The sequence below is a fragment of the Puma concolor genome, chromosome A2, assembly GCF_028749965.1.
Source record: "Puma concolor isolate L17-30 chromosome A2, mPumCon1.1.hap2, whole genome shotgun sequence".
NCBI classification, from domain to species: Eukaryota; Metazoa; Chordata; class Mammalia; order Carnivora; family Felidae; genus Puma; species Puma concolor.
Genome location: NC_141668.1, coordinates 15,366,033 through 15,389,884, shown reverse-complemented (window position 1 = coordinate 15,389,884; position 23,852 = coordinate 15,366,033). Strand labels below are relative to the sequence as shown.

The 23,852-nt window shown below is 50.8% G+C and overlaps 1 protein-coding gene across 4 annotated transcripts in view; it reads right to left on the bottom strand.

Moving 5' to 3' along the window:
• Positions 1-23,852, bottom strand: part of HIPK2 (homeodomain interacting protein kinase 2) — a 190,394-nt gene that overhangs the window by 56,945 nt on the left and 109,597 nt on the right. For all 4 annotated transcript variants that reach the window (XM_086688795.1, XM_086688803.1, XM_086688816.1 and 1 more), the window contains exons 3-6: positions 5,381-5,504; positions 4,996-5,115; positions 3,082-3,168; positions 692-876 (exon numbers count right to left, since the gene is read on the bottom strand). In XM_086688795.1, coding sequence (XP_086544921.1) covers positions 692-876; positions 3,082-3,168; positions 4,996-5,115; positions 5,381-5,504 — 516 coding nt within the window. The remainder of the gene's footprint in view (positions 1-691; positions 877-3,081; positions 3,169-4,995; positions 5,116-5,380; positions 5,505-23,852) is intronic.

Below are 23,852 nucleotides of genomic sequence, written 5' to 3'. Positions count from 1 at the left end.
CTGGCAGTCACTGCGCGGGCAGTGCCCTCTCTCCCCTGGCCGGCCTTTTCACTGGTGACCTGTCGCTAGTCGTTCGGCGGTCATTTCCTCGGGGGCTGCCCTGCCGGGCCCCGACTACAGCCTGCTTTCCCTGGTAACAGCCTGCTTCTTGGGGGATCACCCACGTGATGTCTTTCTCTCACCTACAGACTGGAAGCCCCGGTGGGCAGGGGCCCGACTGCTCTGCCCTACGCTGCACCCCAGCACACAGCCCGCTGCGGGGACGAATGAGTGGACGAACAAACCTAGATCCAAACTAGAACGGTTCTGGGAGTGACCTCTGGCCCTGAAAGTGGCTTTGCTTCCCAGGTGCCGCCACTGTGAGCACCCCGTTTACGTACAGACCCCCGGGGCGGGTTCACCCAGCCTTCAGCTCTCCCACGCTTCCCGTTCCCTGCTTTTTGGTGTAGAGCAAAGTGTGGCTCAGGGCCACCCAATCTGGCCGCCGCCTGCTTTTACAAATAACGTTTTATTGAAACGCAGCCTCCCTCATTGGTTTCCGTACGGTCCACGGCAACCGTCAGCTACAACAGCAGAGTAGAGCGGTTGTGACACAGACCATATGGCCGCAAAGCCCGAAGAATTTACTATCTGAGGCTTTAAAGAAAAAGTCTGCTGACCCCTGGTAAAAAGCATCGAGCAAGACACCTACTGTGTGCTGTGGGGAAAATCGAGTAGGTGCGTCATGGTGACAAAGGGGTGGTTCAGGGTTTCGATTGGAGTGATTCTCTTATCAGCATCTATGGTCAGCATCTTCTTTAACAGGTCGATGAACTCCCGCCGGTCTGCCTTCTCCACCAACATGTCACTCCCTTCCAAATCCGTTGTCATGTTCACCTGGAGGCAAACAGGGACAGGTTACCAAAACCCCATTCGGCCGCCCCTCCCCCGGCTTCCCTTCTTCTCTGCCGGGAACTCCATCCCCATGTCTGTCACCCCTTCCCAGTGTCCAGAAGGCTGTGTGGGTCCTGCTGCAGGCACTGCCATGGGCTGTTACTGCCCACAGGCGGTGGCTGCTTCCTCTCCAGGAAAGGCAGAGGGCGGCCATGCGTGGCGGAGGGAGCGGGTCGCTGCCCGTTCTAGAAAATACACAGAAGTGACAGGACATGCCCTGTACCCGCTTCCATCAGTTAAACTGAAATGTACCTCGCACCACACCTCACGGTAAATAATCCCAAGATGGAAAGACTTCTGGGCATTCGTTGTATAACAATGGGGTTGTACCTGATACTACTGAATTATATACTTAAAAATGGTTAAGACGGTCAGTTTTTCTTTTCTTTTCTTGTTTCTTTTTCTTTTTTTTTTTTTAAATCTTTTTTTTTTTTTTTTTTAACATTTATTTTTGAGACAGAGAGAGAGACAGAGCATGAACGGGGGAGGAGCAGAGAGAGAGAGAGGGAGACACAGAATGGGAAGCAGACTCCAGGCTCTGAGCCATCAGCCCAGAGCCCGACGCGGGGCTCAAACTCCTGGACTGTGAGATCACGAGATTGTGACCTGAGCTAAAGTCGGACGCTTAACTGACTGAGCCACCCAGGCGCCCCTCTTTTCTTTTTTAAGTAGGCTCCACACCCGCCAAGGAGCCTGGGGCAGGGCTTGAACTCAAGACTCCAAGCTCCAGACCTGAGCTGAGAACAAGTGTTGGCCACTTGATGGGCTGAGCCATGCACGTGCCCCAATTTTATGCTATGTATAATTTACCACAATTGAAAAAACGAGAACTACAACCAAGTAGTAAAAAATGAAATGCAAAAAGGGTTATGCATTTAACCTTCAGAGGCCAACCTTCTTCCTCCAGCTACAGTGTTATCTGTCCTCTGGTAGTGCCCTGTGTTAACGCCAGAACTGTTTTAGCCCCTGTGCTCACTGGGATCACCTCTGGCCAAGACAGCAGGGTATCTGAACCCAGGATTCTTCTTCCAAGAGTAAGCCTCGGATGGTTTTTGAAAGGCCTGTTGTGTGGTGCTTTCCGTTATTTTCCAAGGCATGCTATGGAAAGTAATTTCAGTTTTCTCAGACAATCTAGGCTTCTAATCAACTGACAAGTACCCTTTACTCAAATCGTGATTTCTGGTTCCACTCACCCTCAGGAAGAAGTGTGCTTAGTGTTTATTGGTCTAGTGCTGTACTTCTCGTTGCTTTTAGGAAAGACTCTTTAGGTTGCCCTGCTTTTAGACTAGTCCTTACACTAAAAACAGCTGAAGTTCTAGAATTTTCTCTGGGCACAAAGGTGAGAGAACCTGTGATCCCTCTGGTGAGCTGGAATAGGATGAGTCCCAAATCCAGTGACTGGTGTCTTTATAAGAGAAAGAAGAGGGAGATTTGGGCACAGAGACAAGAGGAAATCCAGGAATAAAGGCCATAGGAAGAAGGGTGAAGAGGTTGGGATCAGTCAGCTACACATCAAGGGAACACTGAGGACTGCCAGGGGCCAGCGGACGCTAGGACTGAGGCATGGGACAGTTTCTTTCTAGAGCCTTCAGAGGAGGATGGCCCCGGTGGTACTTTAATGTCAAATTTCTAGCCTCTTGAACTGTTGGAGAATAAATATCTACTATCTGAAGCCACCCAGCATGCAGTACGTTGTTAGGGCAGTCCTTGGGAACCAATACACTGAGTCGTGGGCAGTAAACTCAGATGTACTAACGATCTTGAATTCTTCTCATGAAAACATCAGTAAGATTGGCTAGCACTTTCCCTTCCTTCCTCCCTCCCTCCCTCCCTCCCTCCCTCCCTCCCTCCCTCCCTCCCTTCCTTTCTTTCTTTCTCTTTCTTTCTCTCTCTCTCTCTTTCTTTCTTCTTTTTTTTTTCTTTTTTTTTTTTACAAATGGGAACCAGTAAAGGGCGGCTGTAAGGTTCTGAAAATGCTGCACCAACCCAATGCTATTCTTACTAGGAGTGACCTATCATTGTTCAAGGTCAACGTCGACCACCGCAGGTGAGTAATGTGAATTTCTACCCGCCATCTTCTATTACGCAGAACTCTTGCTGTGCTTGGTTTTTAAGGGGTAGGACTGCATACTCACCCATGGGGCTTACCTGGGCCATATCATCTAAACAGTTGAAAATGTACTTTCTTGCTTCTTTCGACTTAATCCCCGTCTCTGCTTCATGGTCATCTGGTGTCTGGTCAAAAGACGCAAAAGCTGAGTGGTCATGTGAATTATTTCCTGTTCACTGTGACTCAAACCCTGGTTTCTGCTTCTCACGGAGGGTCTTTTTCCCATCTTTCAGAGGACACTCGGATTCTTCTTAAAGTGCCCTGCACACTTAACTCGTCCTCCACACTAACTCATCTCTCTTCTCTCCTTCCCACAAAGACCTGTCGAGAGCCTGCTCTGAATCATATCCAGAAGGTTCCAAGATGGCCAAGATATGCCATATCCCTGAAAACCCTACATTCTCCCCTAAGTTTAAGGGATAAGGTAAGATTCCACAAGTGGAAAAGCAGAAGCCCTTTTCCACATGGTTTTAAGTTGTAATTTAATTTTATTTCTCAAGCTCTCATACAGATAGCTGTCACCGCATGCCAGGCACAATTGTAAAGCACAAGAACTCATTCGGTACTCCTGACAACCATCCTAGGGAGGACAAACACCGACCCACTTTCCAGGGAAGAAGCAGGAAGAGCAAGCTCCAGGAGTGTGCCAAGGCCGCGTGGCCGGGAAGCAGCATCTGGCCCCAGCGTCTGTTCTGTGCTGCCCCTCTGCCTGAGGCTGGACCATGCACGTGCCCTGCACTGGCCTTGGTCTAGGAAGCTGCTGTCTCCAGTTACTGTGGGTTTCTGGATGCATCCATGGATGCTCACATTGTCACTCAAGGAGGGCATACCAGGAGCTGCTAGGATCCAGGCTCTGATCCCGGAAACAGCTGGACAAGGAGGACCGAGGCTCCAGATGAAGACATAAAAGTGAACCCTGCCCCTGCCTGGCCTCACCCTCCTCCACCCCCGAACTCTTTTTTACTGGACGTGACCTTGAGCTGCTAGCTCTCACAGTTGTCGAATGCCAGCCCCCTCATCAACAGCCTCGGAGTGCTTGCTTAGCTCTCAAATCTCTTTTCTAGATCTTCTGCAACTATTGGCCACACGTTATCTTTAAATCCTATTAGAATTTGGCTGTGGTTTCTTGTCAAACAAACATACAAAAAAAAAAAAAACCCCAACAAACAAAAAACCCCCACCCACTCTCTTGTCAAAAAACCCCCCAAAAAACAACAACAAAAAAAAACTACCTAAAATGAACACAAAGCATACTTAAGACTTGCATTATCTTCCCCTTCTCAGGAAAATACACTAATTTTCCTTGCTAGGCACAGATCAAAGTGAAAGCAAAATACGTTTGCATTAAAGTAAAACCACTCGGGAGTTGACAGTGTGCAGTGATGTGCTATACACCTGCCGGCCGGGACAGACAGACCCCTCCCGGAGCCTTAGGACGTCATCTCTCTGAGGCCATTTCCTCTGCCTGGAAGACACTCTTCCCCCTTTAGGGCCCAGCTCAAATGCTCCTCCTGACCCTCTGGTTCCCTCCTCTTGGCCCCACACTCTACCCCTACCAGCAACGGGGCACTTGTGACGGCGGGGTGGAGGGGTGGGGGGCTCCCTGCATACGTCCTTGGAATAGGAGCTCCTCGAGGACAAGGTGGGGCTCATTTCTCTCTCTAGCACACACCCGACAAGTCATTATGGTTCACTGGGATTTCATCCCAGGAGTTTAGCCACCAGAACTTGGGATCTGAGCTTCGCAGGCAGCTGGCCAAACAAAGCGGTTCTTTCGGACATTCGAATTCATCTACCTCATGGATCAACAACGGTCGCCCCCTCTCCCGGGCTTTTGGCCGAATCAAAGTAGGATCAGTGTGGCAATGGCAAGAGCTCCCCGCCAACTGGATGGTGCCCTTCTTCCCTGAGTGTTGGGCATGGGTGAGGAGTGGTGGGGACGTTCTTCCTACCTTCAGCCTCCACAAAGGATACGGTGAATCTGTGTCACGGTTGAAAAACCTAGTTGTCTTTGTCCCTGCACTTAATAAATATTCAGCTGGCAGACCCTGTGTTTGTGAAATATACCGAATCTGCAAGAAAAGAGGAGAATGAGGTCAGGGCGTTTCCTGTAACTGGACATATGGTATACTAATGGCTCTAGTGCCTTTGAGAAAAATGACAATTTTATAGGGAAAGAAAGAAGTAATAGAAGCAAGAGGGGAAAGAAAGAGGAATAAGAGAAAAGCAGTTATGGGAAGCAAGGTTTCAGAGACAAGGAAACACCCCACAATCCCACCCACAGGTCATGTTATAAAGGACATGCTTACTGTGAACACCTGAGCTATCTGGACCCACCTGATCATACTCAGAAGCTCCTGGATAGAGCGGCCAGCCCAGGAAAAGCTCAGCAATGACACAGCCCAGGGACCACATATCAATTGCCTCACAAAATGGTAGACCAAGGATGATTTCAGGGGCCCTGCAAAGGAAGAACGAGAGAAATCATTAGCAACTTGAAAGTGCAGGTAGCAATTTGTGTATGAATTCTACATAAAACCCTATCTTTCAAATCTGGGGTGCCATTACTGCTCCCCTCTAAAGGGCCTGTGGTTCTTGCACTGTGTGGCAGTGATCCCTCCATTCTTGGGCTTGGTCCTCCCTGTCGGCAGGGAGCATGGTCAGATGACTGGCTGAGATGAAGGGTAGATCTGTGGCTCTAGAAGAGATCTAAGGGAACCACGTCCATTGACTTCATTACCATTATATTCCAGTCGGATGAGCTAATAACCGCTTTAGAGATACCTGGGAGTTACCTTTTGTAACTGAAAACCCAGGAAACCAATCATAGAGAATGCCCAGTTTTTACAAAGGAGTTCTGAAATATAGATGTTCTATTTTCAGCAATATAGAAAACAGGTCGCCTCTACCCAGAACAAGGGGATTAAATCCAATATTTGTTAATGTCAATGATTCCCCCTTCTTAGGAGTCTGAATCACACTTTTGTAAGGAAACATTATTATTATTTTTTATCATCAGCTTCTGAAAAAGTTAGTCTCCTAAAATGTCTTCAAATATTTCAGTTATACAACCCCGTTCATGAGTCTATAGTCTGGGTACCAGTCAGAACTCCATTATAAACCCATTCCTGCCTGTGGGATTATGTCCCTTCACATGATAGACAAGGTTACATGCTGGAGCTTCTGGAGGAAACCACCTAAACTCAGAGGGAAATTTTCACACGCAGTTAGTAACGAAAACCAAGGAGACCACACGGCGCCCTTTCTTTTCCAAGAACGTGTCGTGATGAAGTAGGGGTACGTTTTGGAGAAAACCACGCTCAAATGTATGAGATATGAACCCAGCTTTGAAAAAACGTGGCTCAAGGCGCTCGGCTGATAATGAAATGCATTAGCCCAGCTTCTGTTTTCTCTGTAAATTTCCCACTTGATTAAGCAATGCCAGAAGATGCCACTCTCCTACCCTTTCGGGAGCCTGGCACGTGAGCAGTGGGAGCTGGGGAGGCGGCTCTGTCTGGGTGATCTTCACCAGCTAGCACAGGAGGAAGGAGCGAGGCTGCGGCCAAAACAGCCCCACTCGTCTTGGGAGTGTCAAGCTGAATCTCCCCCACTTAAGAAAGCATCTCCCTATGCTTTTTTACATTTGCTCTCGTTGCTGATCTTTTTGCTCTAGATAACAACGTCGAAAAACAAAACCCAACATGTTTTGTCACAACGTCTTGGTTTTTCGGAAGAAGGAGTGCCCTCGCTTTCTTAGGGCTGGAGACTCAGCACTGCTGCCGGGTGCTTCTAGAGTGCCCTGGTCATCAGTCTGGGTGCACGACATCCTTTTGCCAGAGTCCAGGGCTGGGTGGGTCTCTTCCCAGGCTTGGCGGGAGGGAGTTACTCTGGGTGTGTGTGTGGGGGGGTGCAAGCTGCCACTGGCCCTACTTAACCTTCAGCTCACTGCTGGCATGGAGGCTCAGCCTGGCGCTGCACCCTAGCTCTGTGGTCTCTGTGTCCTCCCATCCCAGGTGCTGACTGTGCGCGGGAACACGGGATGCTGCTGTTGCCCCTGTGGCGCGGCCGCACCAGGGATGCCCGTGCTGGTTCCAGGTACGTCTCTGCTGGACTGTCCTGTGTTGTGGATTATTTAAACGACAACGACAACAATGACAACAACAACAACACATCCGAAAAGAACATGACAGAGAAAACCACACACTCTTACTAGGTGTGTGTCAGAACCTGCCCTCCTTTCTGCCCTCTCTGCTCCAGGGTCGGCGTGTCCACCTGCCTCCTCCCACATGCAGACTCAGACCTCTTCTCTGGAGAAGATGTCCTGTCCCGGTTCCCGCGAAGCCCCCCTCGGGCAGGCTGCTGACACAGGACAAGCTTCTCCGCACCTCTGTCTTCCTGTTCCTGTGACCAGGACCCTTGCCCCTCGTAGCCTCCAGGTCGGGTCTTAGGAACACAGCCTGGGCTGGTCTCACGGGGACATCTCTGGATTCGACCATGGGGCCAACCTTCCTATCAGGTTAATCACCTGGTTCTCATGCCCCTAAGCAGGCCACTTGGAACCCGTGGAAATCCGTTTCCTGGCTTCTGTTCCCTGAGGATGTGCAAGACAGAACCCGACACACAAGAGTGACGCTTCAGTGACGTGCTCTGGCAAGAAACACCAGCCATGGTTTTTGTCAACTGACGTTATGTGAATAGGGCCTATGAAGACGGCTCTCGGTCCATTTTCTTCTCTTTTTTTTTTTTTTTTTTTTTTTTAAGTTTATTTATTTCAAGGATGGGGGAAGGGCAGAGAAAGAGGGAGACAGAGGATCCCAAGCAGGCTCTGTGCTGACAGCAGACAGCCTGATGTGGGGCTCCATCTTACCAACCATGAGATCATGACCTGAGCTGAAGTCGGACGCTTAACTGACTGGGCCACCCAGGCGTCCCTCTACCTGTTTTCTGTTAGAACGTGAAGTGGTAGCCATGCGTGGCACCAGGGTATGTACAGCAGGATAGTTTTCTTGCTGTGACCATAATGAACAAATGCTCAAGTGTCAGGCTAGATGGCCGGGGGACAAAAGAAATAGGAGACGGAGTCTTGTCCCCTAGGGGCCCCAGTGCTGGACGCCAACACCAGCACACGTGACAAATGAGGTCGAATATACTACTGGTATACAAGCCAAACCTGCAGACACGAAGACAGAGCTAATTCAAGCAATACGGACATGCTCCAGCATCTCCCATTTTAAGAACTAAAACAGCACACGAGAACAAAGCGAAGCAAACACAAAAGCAAGTCCTTTCTCCAGCCCTCCGTGTCCCTGCAGGTGTCGCCCTATTCCGAACCTCACGGGGGTCTCCTGCAATTCCACTGTTTTGTGCCCCCCGCCCCCCCACCTCCCGTCTTGCCACCTGTCTCCTACTGGACTCCACTGAGGGGTCTCCACTCAGGGGCCACGCCCATCCGAACCCCCAGGGTCACGTTGTCATGTCGCATCCACGGGTCAACTTCCCTCTCTGACCCGAGAGCTGCGTATTTCTTTCACGGTTGACATTCGTCCCGTTTTGAAACACACAGTGTGGTTTTCACGACACCATACGCTCCCACAGCTGTCCTGCCTCTCCGTTTCTTTTGCTGGCTTGTCCTCTAGCTAGCTGCTGTGGGACGGCAAAGCCCTTGGACCCCTGGTCTCCTCTCTTTTCATCTTTGTTCTGGGTTAACCGTTATGGGTTGAGTTGTATCAAATGCCAAAAAAGACATGTTGAAGTCCTAATCCCCGGTACCTCACAACGGGACCTTATTTGGGGACGGGGTTATTGCAGATGTGACCAGTGAAGATTATGTCACTGGAGTAGGGTGAGCCCTTAAGCCAACAGGACAGGTGTCCTTACAGGAAGAGGGAAACAGGGACACAGACGCAGAGGGGAGACAGCCGCGTGGAGATGAAGGCAGAGACTGGAGTTATACTGCCACCAGCCGAGGAGTGCCTGGGGCCACCAGCAGGTGGAAGGGGCAAGGAAGGATCTTCCCCAAATGGCGTCAGAAGGAGTATGTTCCTGCCCACACCTTGATTTCAGACTTCTAGCCGCCAGGACAGCAGGAGAGTAAATAGCTGTTGCGGTCAGTCCTGTGTTTTGCGGGGACTGTTTCTGCGGCCTCAGGAAGCTGACAGAGGAATTGTATGGCAGCCCCACGTCCACATTCCATTCATATTTCCAAACGTCCATCTCCACGCTGGACTCTTCTCTGCTCCGCACTTACACTCTGAAGGCCCAGCACCTCCATGGGAATGACTCACAGTCGCCTCCAACTTAGTATGTTCGCAAGGGACGTCTTCTCCTCGGCCTCCCCTCCCCAGCGGCAACGGGTCCCTGTCTCTGCCGGGCTCATCTCGCTGAATGGGATCCCGGCCCCTCCCGCCTGCTCCCCATGCTGGGAACCCGGGACGCTCTCCGAGCCCCTCCGCTCCCTTCATCCTCACCACCAAGGCCTCAATGTGGCCGCCCCCGAGTATCTCTCGGCCCGGCCCCGACTCTCCACCTCCACCGCCACCCCTCTGGCCCTGGCCACCCCGTTGCACCTGGAGCTCCCCGGCGGGTCTTTCCTTTCGTCCTTCCGTCCTCCATCCGCTGTCCACACAGCTGCCCGAGCAGAAAGACCGCCTCTCCCTTTGCTCTCAGCCCCGCAGAGGCTCCCCGCTGAACCCTGAATCCCTCCGTGACCCTCAGGACCTCCCTGCTCTGCTCTCCACTGTCATTACCATTTCCATTTCTAGGCTCCTCCTGGGCCTAGAGTCTTCGTGCAGTGTTGTGCTGCTGCCTCGAAGGCTCCCTGCACCGGCGCTCAGATGGCCGCCTCCTTCTCATCCTTCAAACCTCAGCTTAATTGTCACCGCCGCAGACAGGCATCCCTCGACACCAGTTAGTCTCCATCTACGGTGCCGTAAATGTCACTTTACAGCACTTCCCCAATAACCCGCTACTGTCCGTCTCCCCCTGCTACGTCCACAGGGCAGCACAGTCCGTGCCATTTAGTAGCCACTCAATCGATAAGGATTTGCTGATTGAATAAACCTTTATTAAATATAAGAAAGCACTAAAATATGAGATTTGGGCAGAAAGTTCTAAGGCAGCATAAACAAAGGGGAGCAGAAGGGGTCAATCTTGGTGGAAGAATGGAAGCTAGGCACCAGGAGCAAGGTGTCACCCGCGGGACAGAAGGCCTCTGCGGGTGGGAGCGGAGGCCCAGAGGACACCTGCCTGCCGTGGCTCCCGAATTCCAGCAAGAAGGAGAGTGGCAGGGGTTTGCAGGTGGCTCTAGGGTCCCGGAGGGGCTGGAAAGGGCTCGAGGTGTAGGCCTCTACCCTAACCCCCTACTGGTCTCTTGCCCTTGGTTTCAACCTGTTCCAACCCACCCCGAGACTCTTCCTCATTCCTTTTCTCTGCACACGTGATACCCTGATCACATCTCTGCAGAGGCCGGGCCCCTCTCCTTCCTCCTCAGACACAGGCTGCCCACCTTCTCCGTGCTGCCCGTGCCAGGGGATGAATGCGTCAGCACCAATAACCAGTGCAGTCCAGTAACTATGAACCGAGCACCTGCTGTTCCCAACACATGTTCCCATACCTGCCCCCTCTTAAGCCTTCTGGAAGGCAGGGTCTGTGCCTCACTTGCTCCATAAATACCTGCTCAACACCCAGGCCTAAGTAAGGAAGGTGCTTTTTCACCCGGCTCTCAGTAATCCTTGGGGGACCGAAGACCGTTCTGCTGTGATCTCGCAGATGCCTTGTTCCCTTTTCTGCTGGTCCATAAGGCTCTGAGCCCCTGAAGTCGAGACGCAAGCCTAAAATCTGTTTCTTTTGGTTCAGCGCACCTGAGGCTCGTTCACTCCCGAGGGAGGTGAAAGCCATTCTTACCAATGGTTAGTGTGACTGAGAAGTTGGCTCAAGGTGCATCCTTTCACTTACTTGACTATCCAAACTGCCATGTCCTAAGTGTCTCTGTGTCAGGCACCGTGCTGAGAATCAAAAAATAAATAAACCAGACCCCACGGCCCCTCCGGGAGTTCACTGTTTAGCTGGAGGCAAGACATGCCAACAGCTGATGTACAATGGGCCAAAGTGTGTGCCCAGTACATGATGGGAAACTAACCGGGGGGAGAAGGGGCCAAGCAGGGAGGGCTTCCGGAGAGATGTGTGAGCGGAGTCTTGGTAAGTGGACAGGCCGGGGTGGCCTCTGGGCACAGGGCAGGGTGAGTGTGTGCCCCATCCCGCCCTGTCCCCACGTCACAGCTCTGTCTGTAGCACCTAGTACAGTACCTGGGCATGGTAGGCGCTGTCTCCACATTTGTACAGGAATCTTTCTGTGTCAACCCCACACCCTTAGTGGGCACCGGTTCCCCTGAAGCTGGCACCGTCCCCTCGGCAACATGCCCTATGACAAGAGGCAGACTACCTGGCCTTTCTGTTTCAACGTTTATGCAGTTTAAAAAACAAAATCACATTCTGGGCTCCCCCATGGGGGCCGTTTCTGCTCTCGGTTCGGTTCCACCGCAGGTAGGGCTGCTGGCTTGGGAAACGGGCCTTTCTCACTGGGCTCAGAATCACCCAGGCTCCGTTAATGACTCACCCTTCCTTTGCCACCCCACGGAATTCTCTTAGAGAGTCTCCTCATTGCTATTTTGGGACATCAAACATACTTTCAACATACGTGAAGTGTCAGACAAAATTTGCACCTAAGAAAGAGAGAGACTGTTCCTTTCCAACATTCCCACAGTAAGACACAGAAGACTCTATTTTTCTATAGAAAGAGAATAAACAACTGTCGTTTTTTAGCACGTCAATTATCGAAGCTTTGATATTTCGCTCACTAGTTTTCTGAGCGGCAGGCAGAGCTGGTAGGGTATTCCCAGGTCACGTCCAGACCACATGACCCTGTGAGGGAGTGACCCCAACACAGGTGTGGAGACCACAGAGTGGAGTGGGAACAGCACACACTCGGGGGCCCCGTGCTCGCGGGCGGAACTCGGTGCTGGCGCATTCTAGCCGTGCCTCGACTTCCTCATACCGCTCTGAGGATGAAATTAAACGGCGCCAGGGGAAGCGCCCAGCATAGGGCCTGGCATAGAGCAGGCAGTCAACACGTATTCACTCATCTGTAATACGCTCAAGTCCACGTCGTAGCAATTACACAAAGAGCATCCTTTTCCCTCCTTTTTTAAAGCCCGCTTTCCTCCTTATAAGTGGAAACATTACTAGGAAAACGGGTTAAGCATTTTTGTTCCATTTATTGCTGTAAAAGGTACAACAATTAATATAACCAGCAGCAAAACGCCCACCAACTAACTTCAGAAAGAGCACTGCCCAGTCTACAGGCCCCACGTCTCCCCTCACACACAGAAACGCCGTCCTAAGCCTGCGTCCCCTTTCGTGCTACCTGGCTTTGGCTCTCTGGCCTCACCTGGCCTCCCGGCCAGATGTACGACCAGAGTCCATATCTTGGTCGTCTTCACGGTGCACTAGTGAAACAAGCACAGGGTTCACGGCCACTCCCAACTTGGGCAATAAATCTGCAACACTAATCAGACAGCACACGGACAACCGTGCCTTTTTGGAAAAATGTTACTCAATTTCTCTTGAGTTTTTATTTCACCGTCTATAAAATGTGATTATTAATCTCTCTCTCTTTCTCTCTCTCTCTTTTTTTTTCTCTTGTCTCTACAGCAGCATATGAAGACAAATGATGGTCGGTAGAATTATAAAGCATTCTGAACTCCTTGGAAGCAAGACACTCTATTAGGCCATGGTATTTTATAATCACTGATATTATAAGGTGTACTTGAATTGAACTGCAGAGAAAAAGCCCGTTCCCACAAATATATGTAGATTGAAAATAACCTCAGTATGGCTGGGGCAGAAGCAATCAAAATGTAAAATTGTATTTCGGATGGGTTGTTCAATCTGACGTTTCCGCTGCGAAAATAAGGGGGCTTAGAAATGCTGACATGAGCTCTGAGCCACTATGTGAGCTGGTGACCCGGGGTGGGAGGCAAGGGGGTCACATCAAAGCGACACAGGACCGGAGAAAGAGGAGAAATCCGAGGACTAGAAGGAGGCTATTTTAGAGAAACTGAACCGCAGAGCTGAAGGATCTGCATGGAAGACAGCGTGCAGGGTGAGCGCAGGGGAGCACGGCAGGGCGGCCAGGTGGGGCGACAATACATCCTGTGGCCACTGGCGGGCTGCGAGGAAAATGGGGAGCAGCGTTCCTAAGAGATGCATTCACACCACGTCTGGGGGACCCAGGAAGGTCCAGTGGAGATCGAAATAGTGATCGGGGGGCCTGGCGAAGCCACGGCCAACCTGGGAGCTTTGAGAAATACACAGCTTCCTTAGTGAACAGGAGACGTGAGAGAAAGAGCTTTGTCTTTGACCAGGGGGCTGGCTAGATGCGGAGGCCAAAGGGACCCAGGGATGGAGCTGCAGGGGCGAGCGATGGGGTGAGGCCGACCAGGAGCTCCCTTGTTGCGTCAGCTTGTACTGAGCTGAGGTGATGTGGACCCTGTCTGCAGGTGACGGCCTGACCAAACGCTGTGGACCTTAAGGTTTCTAGACACGCTCCACCGAGGAGGAGTCTTGGCCCGTAAGTAGCTGAGGACGGCACCGTGGTGGAGGGCCGCTGCAGGGGGCCAGGCTCTGACTCTGGAAGGAGAGCTAGCCAAGACGCCCCACTCATGCCTGTGGGTGGCTCCAGCTCAACGATACACATGCGCCCAAATCCCTGCACAGATGTCCTAGAAGTGTTACCTCTGAGGACGGCACTGTGGTGGAGGGCCGCTGCAGGGGGCCAGGCTCTGACTCTGGAAGGAGAGCTAGCCAAGACGCCCCACTCATGCCTGTGGGTGGCTTCCAGCTCAACGATACACATGCGCCCGAATCCCTGCACAGATGTCCTAGAAGTGTTACCTCTGAGGACGGCACTGTGGTGGAGGGCCGCTGCAGGGGGCCAGGCTCTGACTCTGGAAGGAGAGCTAGCCAAGACGCCCCACTCATGCCTGTGGGTGGCTCCAGCTCAACGATATACATGCGCCCGAATCCCTGCACAGATGTCCTAGAAGTGTTACCTCCGGCGACACTGTTGACGTCCATGACACCGTGTGCCTGTGTGCTGGTGAGCATCATTTCAAGACCCTCCCCAGCGATTTTGTTGGCTGAGTATCTCCAGCTATCACCAAGAGAAACGCTCAGGACGCAAGAACAACTCAGTGCATCCGTATGGAAGGCTGATTGTAATAACCACGGCTGGGTCTAGATGCCGTCATCATTCTCGTGTCACATTTGGACAGTCTCCCAAAGGAAGCTGGCTTCTTTGATTCGACTGACCATTTCCAGGGTAGTGTTAGAATCAGAGTGACAGTTTTATTTGTATTGGCCACGAGCATCTTGGCTCTGAATAAGACTTTCCTGGATGTGCACTCAATACATATACAGTCGACCCTTGAACAACACGGGGCTGGAGCACCAAAGCCCGCTCCCCCATGCAGTCCCAAGTCCACATGGCACTTGACTCCCCCAACCTTAACTACTAACAGCCTATCGTTGACTGAAGCCTTATTGATAACATCAATAGTCGATTAACACATACTTGTATATGTGTTATATACCATATTCTTACAATACAGTAAGCTAGAGAAAAGAAAATGTTACTAAGAAAGCTGTAAGGAAGAGAAGATATATTTACAGTACTGTATTGTATTTACAAAACCAAAAACAAAAGCCTGTGTATAAGGGGACCAGGCACTACCAACCCATGCTGTTCAAGGGTCAACTGTGTGTTCCCCACCCCCACTCTGCCTCCATGCTGATCCTGGGGTCCTGCCACTGTGTTTCAACTCTGCAAAGCGCAGCACCGAAATCTAACTTCCTTGCTTGCACACCAGAAGAAAAGATCTGGAACCTAATCTCCAAAGGCTTCTAATGACGTTCGTATAAATCGGGAACCGCTTCTCAGATGTCTGGAGTACATTCTGATGTCAGCCTCTAAATTCCTTCCAAACTTCAATGAGAAATGTTCCTGGGAAGAAATCAGCTTGGACCCCACAATGGGTCATTTCAAAGACACTCACCCTGCCCTGTAATTCCTAGTCCTGTGGACATGCACTGTGCCGACTCTGCCTGTATCTCCCAGTCTGGTCCCTGGTGCCTTTGCCACGAAGCCAAGGGATGCTGGACAAGGCCTGGTTTTGCATCCCACACCCTGCTGGACCGTAATATTATGTTTTATGTTCTCACTTTTTGCCAAGGTACGTGCTCAATAAATGTCTGTGGAAGCACCGTCAACCAGGGCAATGGAATCACAGGTTTCTGCACGTATCTACACATACCGATTCTTCTCACTCATACACTGCTTCAGGTTCTTTTTGTTAAATTTTTTTTTTTTCAACGTTTATTTATTTTTGGGACAGAGAGAGACAGAGCATGAACGGGGGAGGGGCAGAGAGAGAGGGAGACACAGAATCGGAAACAGGCTCCAGGCTCTGAGCCATCAGCCCAGAGCCTGACGCGGGGCTCGAACTCATGGACCGCGAGATCGTGACCTGGCTGAAGTCGGACGCCCAACCGACTGCGCCACCCAGGCGCCCCAGCAGGTTCTTTATTTTTAAGTCTTTTTTATCTTGATAAAATTACTTTTTATTGTATAAGATAAGACACATACAAAGAAGTGCACAAAGTAAAAACATATAGCTCAGTGACTTCTCAGAAAGCAATGACCAGTGTCCCCCTACCAGCCAGGTGAAGAAACAGAACGCGGCCCATGTGGCCACGCCCCTGCACATTCCCTCCCGCGCGCCGTCCCCTCTGCCCAGGCCACGGTGCCCGTGCTCCCTGTGTATCGGGGGGCGGCGTGGACCCCAGGCCTCGGGGTGCAGGCTCCTGAACAGGCGGGCTAGAGGGAGATCCAAGCTCCGACCGAGAGGGCTCGGTGCAAAGACCGGGAGCTGGGAAGACGACAGAGCTGGCTGACAGAGAAAGGAGACAAAAACCTCAGACATTCTTTTCAGTTCCTTTGGTTGATTGTTTTTCTTCTGCTTTGTTGTTAGTCTGTTGACTGAAACTGAGCGTTGCACTGTGCATTTAGAGCTTCCCTGGGGAGCCTGCCCACACTCCAGTCCCACCACCACCTGCTGTCACCTTTCAGTTTCCGGAGGCTGCACCTCTTTTCTCTGCACGGGGAGGGAATTTGGAATTTCAATTCCCGTGGATCAGTTGCAAATGCAGCGCCTTCACTTGATTCAGGGAGGTGATACGTTACCCACCAATGGAGTGAAAACGAGATGTCAGGCCAGGCGGGGAAAAGGCTGGCCTCTTTCACACTAAACAATCAATTCAAAGCTTCCTCTCTACCCCAGATAAAAGCACACCAAGAAGGTAAGATTACTTATGCGACTTAAATGTCAGTAAACATGTGGTTAATATTTAGCTTCAACCGGTTCACAGTGAGTACTCTAAGATGTTTGTTGGATGAATGAATGAACTCACACAGGGCTGGAGAATCATGATGCTTTCCTGCTAGGGGTCCCGGGCCTGCAATGGAGAAGCCCCGGGGTTCACAACTCTTAGCAAGCGAACTGTTATGAAGACCAGGCTCATCCTTGGGGTATTTCCTTTCCTTATAAAGCACTATCTGATTATGCGGCTTGTGGGGCTAGAACATGAGGCATTCTTTATAGCTGGTGGCCTAGGATAAGGAACAGGGACTGAAGATGGAAACTTGCTCCTTCTTTGAAAGGGAGGTGCATTCAGTGTCACTGACTGGAGATACACCAGCTGAGAGAGCAGAAGCTGGAAACCTGAGATACGAAACAGAATCCACTCAGTGAAGATGCCAGACACATGCCGGAGGGTCAGTTTCCACTGCAGCAACAGGGACGTGCCCACAGCCTCAGAAGAGGCCTCCCTCCCTGCGTTGCGCTTTTAGGAGAGAAATTACAGAGAAAGATGTGCCTGCTAACACACCAGCTAAGCCAGTTTTCAAATAAAGCCAGGAGCCTTTGCCGGCCAGTGTGGTTGGTTCTGGCCCAGGCCGTACAGGACGCGTCCTGTCTCTAAGCACCCAGGTGTGAGTGGGTGTGAGTGGGACCAGAGGAGCCAGGTGGCAGAGGCCGGCCTTGCTCCCAGGGCAAGGGCATACCATTCTGGCCTTGCCAGGAGACCAAGCCCACGGCAGAGGATGAGGGTGCAGCCTTCCCCCGAGTCTATGGCAGGGAACATCACATGGTGGACTTAGCCACAGCCTGTTAGGACCTGCCGTGGTCGGGACAAGGAGGGACCTCCCAAGGCGGCTGGTGTTGGTTGCTCCAGAAGGAATTTTGCCAAACAAAATGGGCGTAAACGTTAGGGGTCCAGCCAAGGGCAGCTTGTTTAGGGAGAGCCTTCCAACATTCAGCTTTTCCTAAAGTAGCTGAAACAAAACCAAACCAACAAAGCCCAAGTTTGCTTTCTTGTGTTTTGCTTGGGTCCCGAGGAGGAACTAAGCTGGCTCTTTCCAACTCACACTAGGGGGTGCTGACGTGCAGCAGACACACGTCTCAACGGTGTCTGAACCTTCAACCCCAGGGGACGGAGGCACGGAACCCACCGGACGGCCGCTGGACCTCAATGTCAGAAACGCAGGGCCGACTGTGGCGTGGAGCACACAGTGGAAGGGGCGGAAGTGTCCCTCTACGTGAAGAGGGACCGCTGCCCTATCTCCCCGTAAACAATGGGGCCTCTTTGTAGTCCCAGAACTGGGACTCTCCTGCACGCCTGTGAAATGGAGCACCCTCCAGCAAAAGAGATTAAGACGCTCATTTTGCGGTCTTGGGCACCAAACACTAGTCTAGCCAAATGAGCGAACCAGCACGTGGAACCAGGGAGATGCCACTCGTCGGTGGAGCTCAAGAGGCAGAGCGACGAGAAAGGAAGGAGGGAGGCAGGGACTGAGGCCGAAGCCTCCAGACTCATCAGAGCGGTCGGGGTGGGGCCCCCGGACACCCCCGGTGCTCCCAGTTTACCTCTTTGGAAAGCACCTCTCCTGGCTACTGCCTGAAGACTTCTGGGCTCTCGACTGGAATCCTGCCTCCTCCAGAAGTCTACGCTGCCCGAGGTGGCCTCCTGTTCTGTGTTCCCACAGCTCACCGGCTGCCTGTTCAGCTCTTGCACTGACAGTCGTCATTTTTTAAAATCAGCTTCTCGGGGGGGCGCCTGGACGGCTCAGTCGGTTAAGCGTTCGACTTCAGCTCAGGTCATGATCTCCTGGTCCGTGAGTTCGAGCCCCGCGTCGGGCTCTGTGCTGACAGCTCAGAGCCTGGAGCCTGTTTCAGATTCTGTGTCTCCCTCTCTCTCTGCCCCTCCTCCATTCACACACACACACACACACACACACACACACTCTCTCTCTGTCTCTCTCTCTCTGTCTCTCTCTCTCTGTCTCTCAAAAATAAATATTAAAAAATTAAAAAAGAAATAAAAAACAAAATCAGCTTTTTAGGGCACCTGGGTGGCTCAGTCAGTTGAGTGTACGACTTTGGCTCAGGTCATGATCTCACGGTTTGTGGGTTCCAGCCCCACGTCAGGCTCTGTGCTGACAGCTCGGAGCCTGGAGCCTGCTTTGGATTCTGTGTCTCCCTCTCTCTCTGCCCCTCCCCTGCTTGTGCTCTCTCTCTTTCTCCCTCAAAATTAAAGAAACATTAAACAAATGTTTTTTAAAAATCAGCTTCTCAATGAGACTGGATGCATCTCGAAGTGGCAGACTGCGTTATTTATCTCTGTTCACCTCACAGCACCCTGCAGAGTCCTGGGCCCTCCACAGACACCGGCTGTCACGCTTCATTCACACTCATGACCTGGAAGAAGTTATGGTTTCATCCTTCTTCCCCTACCGCTGAGCACTGTGCAAGAATAAAGTAAGTGCTCAATATGCCATGTTTGCTGAACTGGACCTATTATCTGAGAACGAAGTAAACACAGGGCCTTCTTACTTTTTGCTCGTTTGTTCATGCATGTATGTATTTTAAGGTAAGGGAAGGGATAGGGAGCAAGCAGCTCTTCGGAGTTCTTCTCTGATAATGGGGATTTCCGTGGGGAAATCTGAACAGAAACCGACAAAGCTCTATTTATTTTTAATGGGAGAGGCTTGGCAGAGGAAGTTTGTATCTTTAAAATATACCTATAAGCAGAGAAGTGGTGGGTGAGAAAGGAGACGCTCTCTATCTACCTGGAGACGAAGAAAGAAATAACTAGAGAAGACAGGAAGAAAGAAGGCGCCCAGGGAGATTTTCAAATATTCAAATAAAAAAAGCCCCCATAAGCAATTAAATGGACGTTTGAAAGAATGGCAGCGATGACTGATGTGACAAGCTCAGCTTTTTTCTTTTGCCAAAGAATAGAAGTTCTGAAATATCACTTAAAGGCACTGAGTGCCTGCCTGTCACGCTCGCCTCTGTGGAGTGCCGGCTATGTAAGTAGGTCTAGGTACGTATGCATTCAGGCCTGCCCTGGATTCCCCCACGAGATCAGAAGTTCCTTGAGGAGAAAGAACCTATATTTGCTTCCTTCTGCGGGTGGTGGCTCTGCGCACAGCAGGTGTTCAATCAGCATTAACCAACTAAATGGAGCTAACTAAATTCTGTCCTCAGTTTGAAGGGCTCTGACACAGAACTGTCTAGTTCCTTTTCATCTGGTCTCCAAAGACTTGGATTTTCAAGAAACAAAACAACCCCAAATACCCCAGACATTCAACTCTAGATTCAACTGCAAGGCTAAGTGAAACTATCCCGTGGCCTCTTCGGCGACGCTTACTTGTGTGGAAACCAAACAGAAATCTTCCTTCTTCTCTCTTCTGGGGTTCCCTGACTTCACAGAGGCTGATGTGATAGGCTTCAGGTGATCACAGAGCCCAAAGTTACGGGGCAGCACCAGGGACTCACTGTTCAGACCAGGGAATCAGTACGGGTAGAGGGAAGGGAGGAGGGCACACGGCTGAGTATTTCAGGTTGCACGGAGGAAAGGTTGACGAAAGACACACAGCACACGTTCCCCAGCCTTGTTATTTCTTTTCCCCTAGGACTGCATCAATAGCTTAAATGTGAATGAGCGTGATTCCTGCGTGCACGTTAACATCTGGTTAAAACGACTCCATTCTGCAAGTGCGAGCTTGGCTCTTACATCTTCCGACCGAGTGGCCATGACCCACACATTCCGTACCGGTCCGTCTACACCGTTACCTGAGAGGACCATTCTCAGGAGTGCCCTGCGTGGCTGGGGTGGGGTGGGGGCAGAGTGAGAGAAAGGATGCTGCAGGGCTATTTCCTTTTCCTGTACGTACACAAATATTTGTGTAGCCTCTGTGCTTAGCATTAAGACTGGGATAAAGTAATTAGCAGCTGGATTTTTCTACGGGAAGCAGCAAAGCATGGCGGGGGGGGGGTGGTGGCGGGGGGAAGCAAAAGCTCAAACGGAAGAACAGAAATGCTAAAAGCTGGCATCTGAAGGTATTATTCAAAAACAATATGGGAAAAGGCAGAACTGTATTTCCTCTGTTCTCCTAAGGGGAAGTTCAGAAAAAGGTCAGAAAGAGAACAATGCAGGCCATCTATCACAGCAGCCTCTAACCTAGAAAGGTTACTTACAACACTGCAGCCTCATTTCTCAATTCTGTAATTACCAACCCCCTTTCCACAGATTGCACACCACCTCGGCCTTATGAATTATACATTTCATTTCCATTTACCAGCACCCCAACTCGGTGACCACCGCCAAGGCAAACTGGGTGGGGCTCGCTCTGTGTGTGTGTGTGTGTGTGTGTGTGTGTGTGTGTGTGTGTGTGTGCGTGTGATGCGAGACCCTCCTCCCCAGGTGCACACGCAAATGTGGCACGGCTCCGTAGCCCCGGTGCACACTCCTGGATTCTGCTTGTGTTGACCTTCAATTCCCAGCCTAAGGTTTTGTTTATTGAACAAATAAGCACTAGGTACCAAGGGGGATTTTCCTGGGGGAAATCACGTTGGGGCACCTTTTCTTCCCCTTAACATTTTTATTCAGGTGAAATCTGGCTAAAATGAATACTAAGGGTGGTCTTGAAGAAGGCAAAGGTAATGTGCAGCCTGAGGGTGTGTGTGTGTGTGTGTGTGTGTGTGTGTGTGTGTGTGTGTGTGTGTGTGTGTGTAAGTCCCAGCAGCGTCCACTCTAGTCCTGCTGTCTGAGTTGGGGGTGGGAGGCTGGAAAGGAGGTACCAGAAATAGATAACCTGGCAGAACAAGGGTGACCCCTCTCCCTGTCTGAGGCCTCTGATTTATGGGCACCCCTCCTACCAACGCGGAGGGCCCCCGGGAATCTCTGGGGGCTATTTGTGTTCACAAGTGCTATTAATATATCAAAGGGGTTCTACTCTTTATTCAGGACGCTACTTCTTGGGGATTTTCCTTTCAAATCCTTAAAAAACCTTAGGTTCAGTAGAGAAGTGTCATCTCAGGCAACTGAGAGAATATGAGAACAAAGAATACTCCCGTGAGGCGGACAGAGGTAAGCAATAATCGAAAGGGTTTCCTTGAAAAGCAGGTGTACATCTGTACCTAGCATTCTAAGGGGTGATCCAGGTAGAATTTTAAAATTATTAAAAAAAAAATGATTTTAGACACATCTAGGGAAGACGTTTCTAAGATGTGTTAAAAGATGTCAATTTAATTTGAGGTTGATCTCAAGAACACAATAGTAAACGGGATGATCATCAGGTATGCATCACTATGACATCATTGTTATTCCCTTAAGGTTTTTGAAAAATTACTTCCAGTGCTGGATTATCTGCCTAAGAAGGATTTCCTGAGGGCCTATGACAGCCAGCCTCTAAGATGGCTCCCACTGATGCCTGCTTCCTGGTACTGGCAAGGTCCTTGTGTGGTCCCCTCCGACACGGAGTAGGATTTTGCAGAAATGACTTGTGAGGTCATAAAGGACGTTGCGGCGGCCGCCCTGCTCTCTCTCGGATCACTGGCTCTGGGAGAAGCCAGTGCCACGTTGTGAGGACGCTCACTCAAGCAGTCCCGTGCAGATACCCACACGGCCTGGAGCGGAGGCCTCCTGCCAGCCGCCAGCACAGACTGTGAGCCACGAGCGTGAGCGGCCACGGACGGTCCCCCCCCCCACCAGGCGAGTCCTTGGACAAGTGGCCGCCAAGTTCCTGGCCCAGAGAAACTGGGGAGAGAATACGTGTAGACTGTTCTGTGGAGCCACAGAGTTCTGGGGTCATTTGTTGCACGGCTGTGGGTGATGCCCACGTATGGGCATATGCCTCTATGAGAGGACAGAGCACAGAGAAGAAGTTGGGGACTCATTCTTTCCCCAAGCCTTAGTGGAGCCTCTGCCCGGCACCCAACATTGTAGGAGACACTCCATTTGGTCCCTTCCCTGCAGCCGCAGATGCCCTGGACGGGAGTTAATTAAATACCCCCTAAAAATGGCGGGTGGCACAATGAAAATGATACCTGAGGGGGAATTTCAAGTGCGCAGAGGCAGGAAGGCCTGACGGGACAGAATAAACGTTGCAGACTACCCTCCCATGGAAAGTATCCAACAACACAGAGCCGTAAGCGGTTTGGCCTGCAGAGGATTTAACAAATTTTTGAAAATTACGTATTAACATTTGGAAATCAGGTGATATTTCCTAAAAGCCTGCCTTTCCAGCTTCTCCCGAAAATCCAAAGCCCTGGCAAACTCTGGGCTACACATTCGTGCTTAGCAACAGTGCACCTGGGCTGACGCGCGGCCCCTTTAAACGGCGCACCTGTGAGCCACCTGCTCTGACCTCACCAGCTCACTGGTGTTGGTGTTACCTGCGGGGCCCTACAGGCACTTGAGTTTGAGACTCCTAGGAGAGAGGCAGGAAGGCGAGGAGAGGAGCTAGGCAAAAGTACTGTTTTAGCAGAACCCTGGGGACTTTTGAGGGGCATGAAACTAGTTTTCTCTTATTAAACTACCCCAGAAGCAAGGGACACCTTAGAACTTGAGAGAAATGTGAAATCATTATTCCGCTTTACATTAAACAGCATGAACTTTAACAGGAGAGATCCCACATTAAGTTTATGCAATGTTTGTTTACGAAGGTCTTCATTATATAAGACCTGGGCTGAGAGGAAGTGCAATGCTGGAGTCTCACTTTGCTGATTTGGCTTTCTACCCTAACAATTTACAATAACAGAAGAAAAGGAAGGCTGTGGCGCCATAACTCAGGGACTCTCTGCCGGATTCTCCCCTCCTACGAGATACAATAATATACCCTTTCTGGCCCTCTCCCAACTCTCCGTTTGAAACAGGATTATCATCAGTTTTCAAAGTGGCTTACTCAGGAATTAACTGGCCAACCACTGGATAACAGATTCTTGAACACTCCAAACAGTCCTTTGCAAATTTTTAGAAGAGGAATATAATGTTAACAGCATCATGGCCTTCATATCCTCCCTAAACAGTCAAGTGCTGGGTAGGAGGAAGGGGGACCCTTCTGCTTGCTTAAAACGCCGCTCTAGGTGGTTTTTACATAAGAGGGCGGGAGAAAGACACCGTGCCTGCCTCCTCACCCCCACCCCACGCTCGGGGAACATTATGTAGGAGTGATTATGCAATAAACTCAATCACCAGTATTTATTGAGCTCCTAGTGTGTCCCAGACTCTGTGAGAGGGCGATACAAAGCCCTACTCTCTGTTCTGAAGCTTAGCGTCTGGTGTATGTGTATAGAGAGACGAATGAAGACAGAAGTAATATAGGACAGATGCTAAGTTTATAGACAGCAAT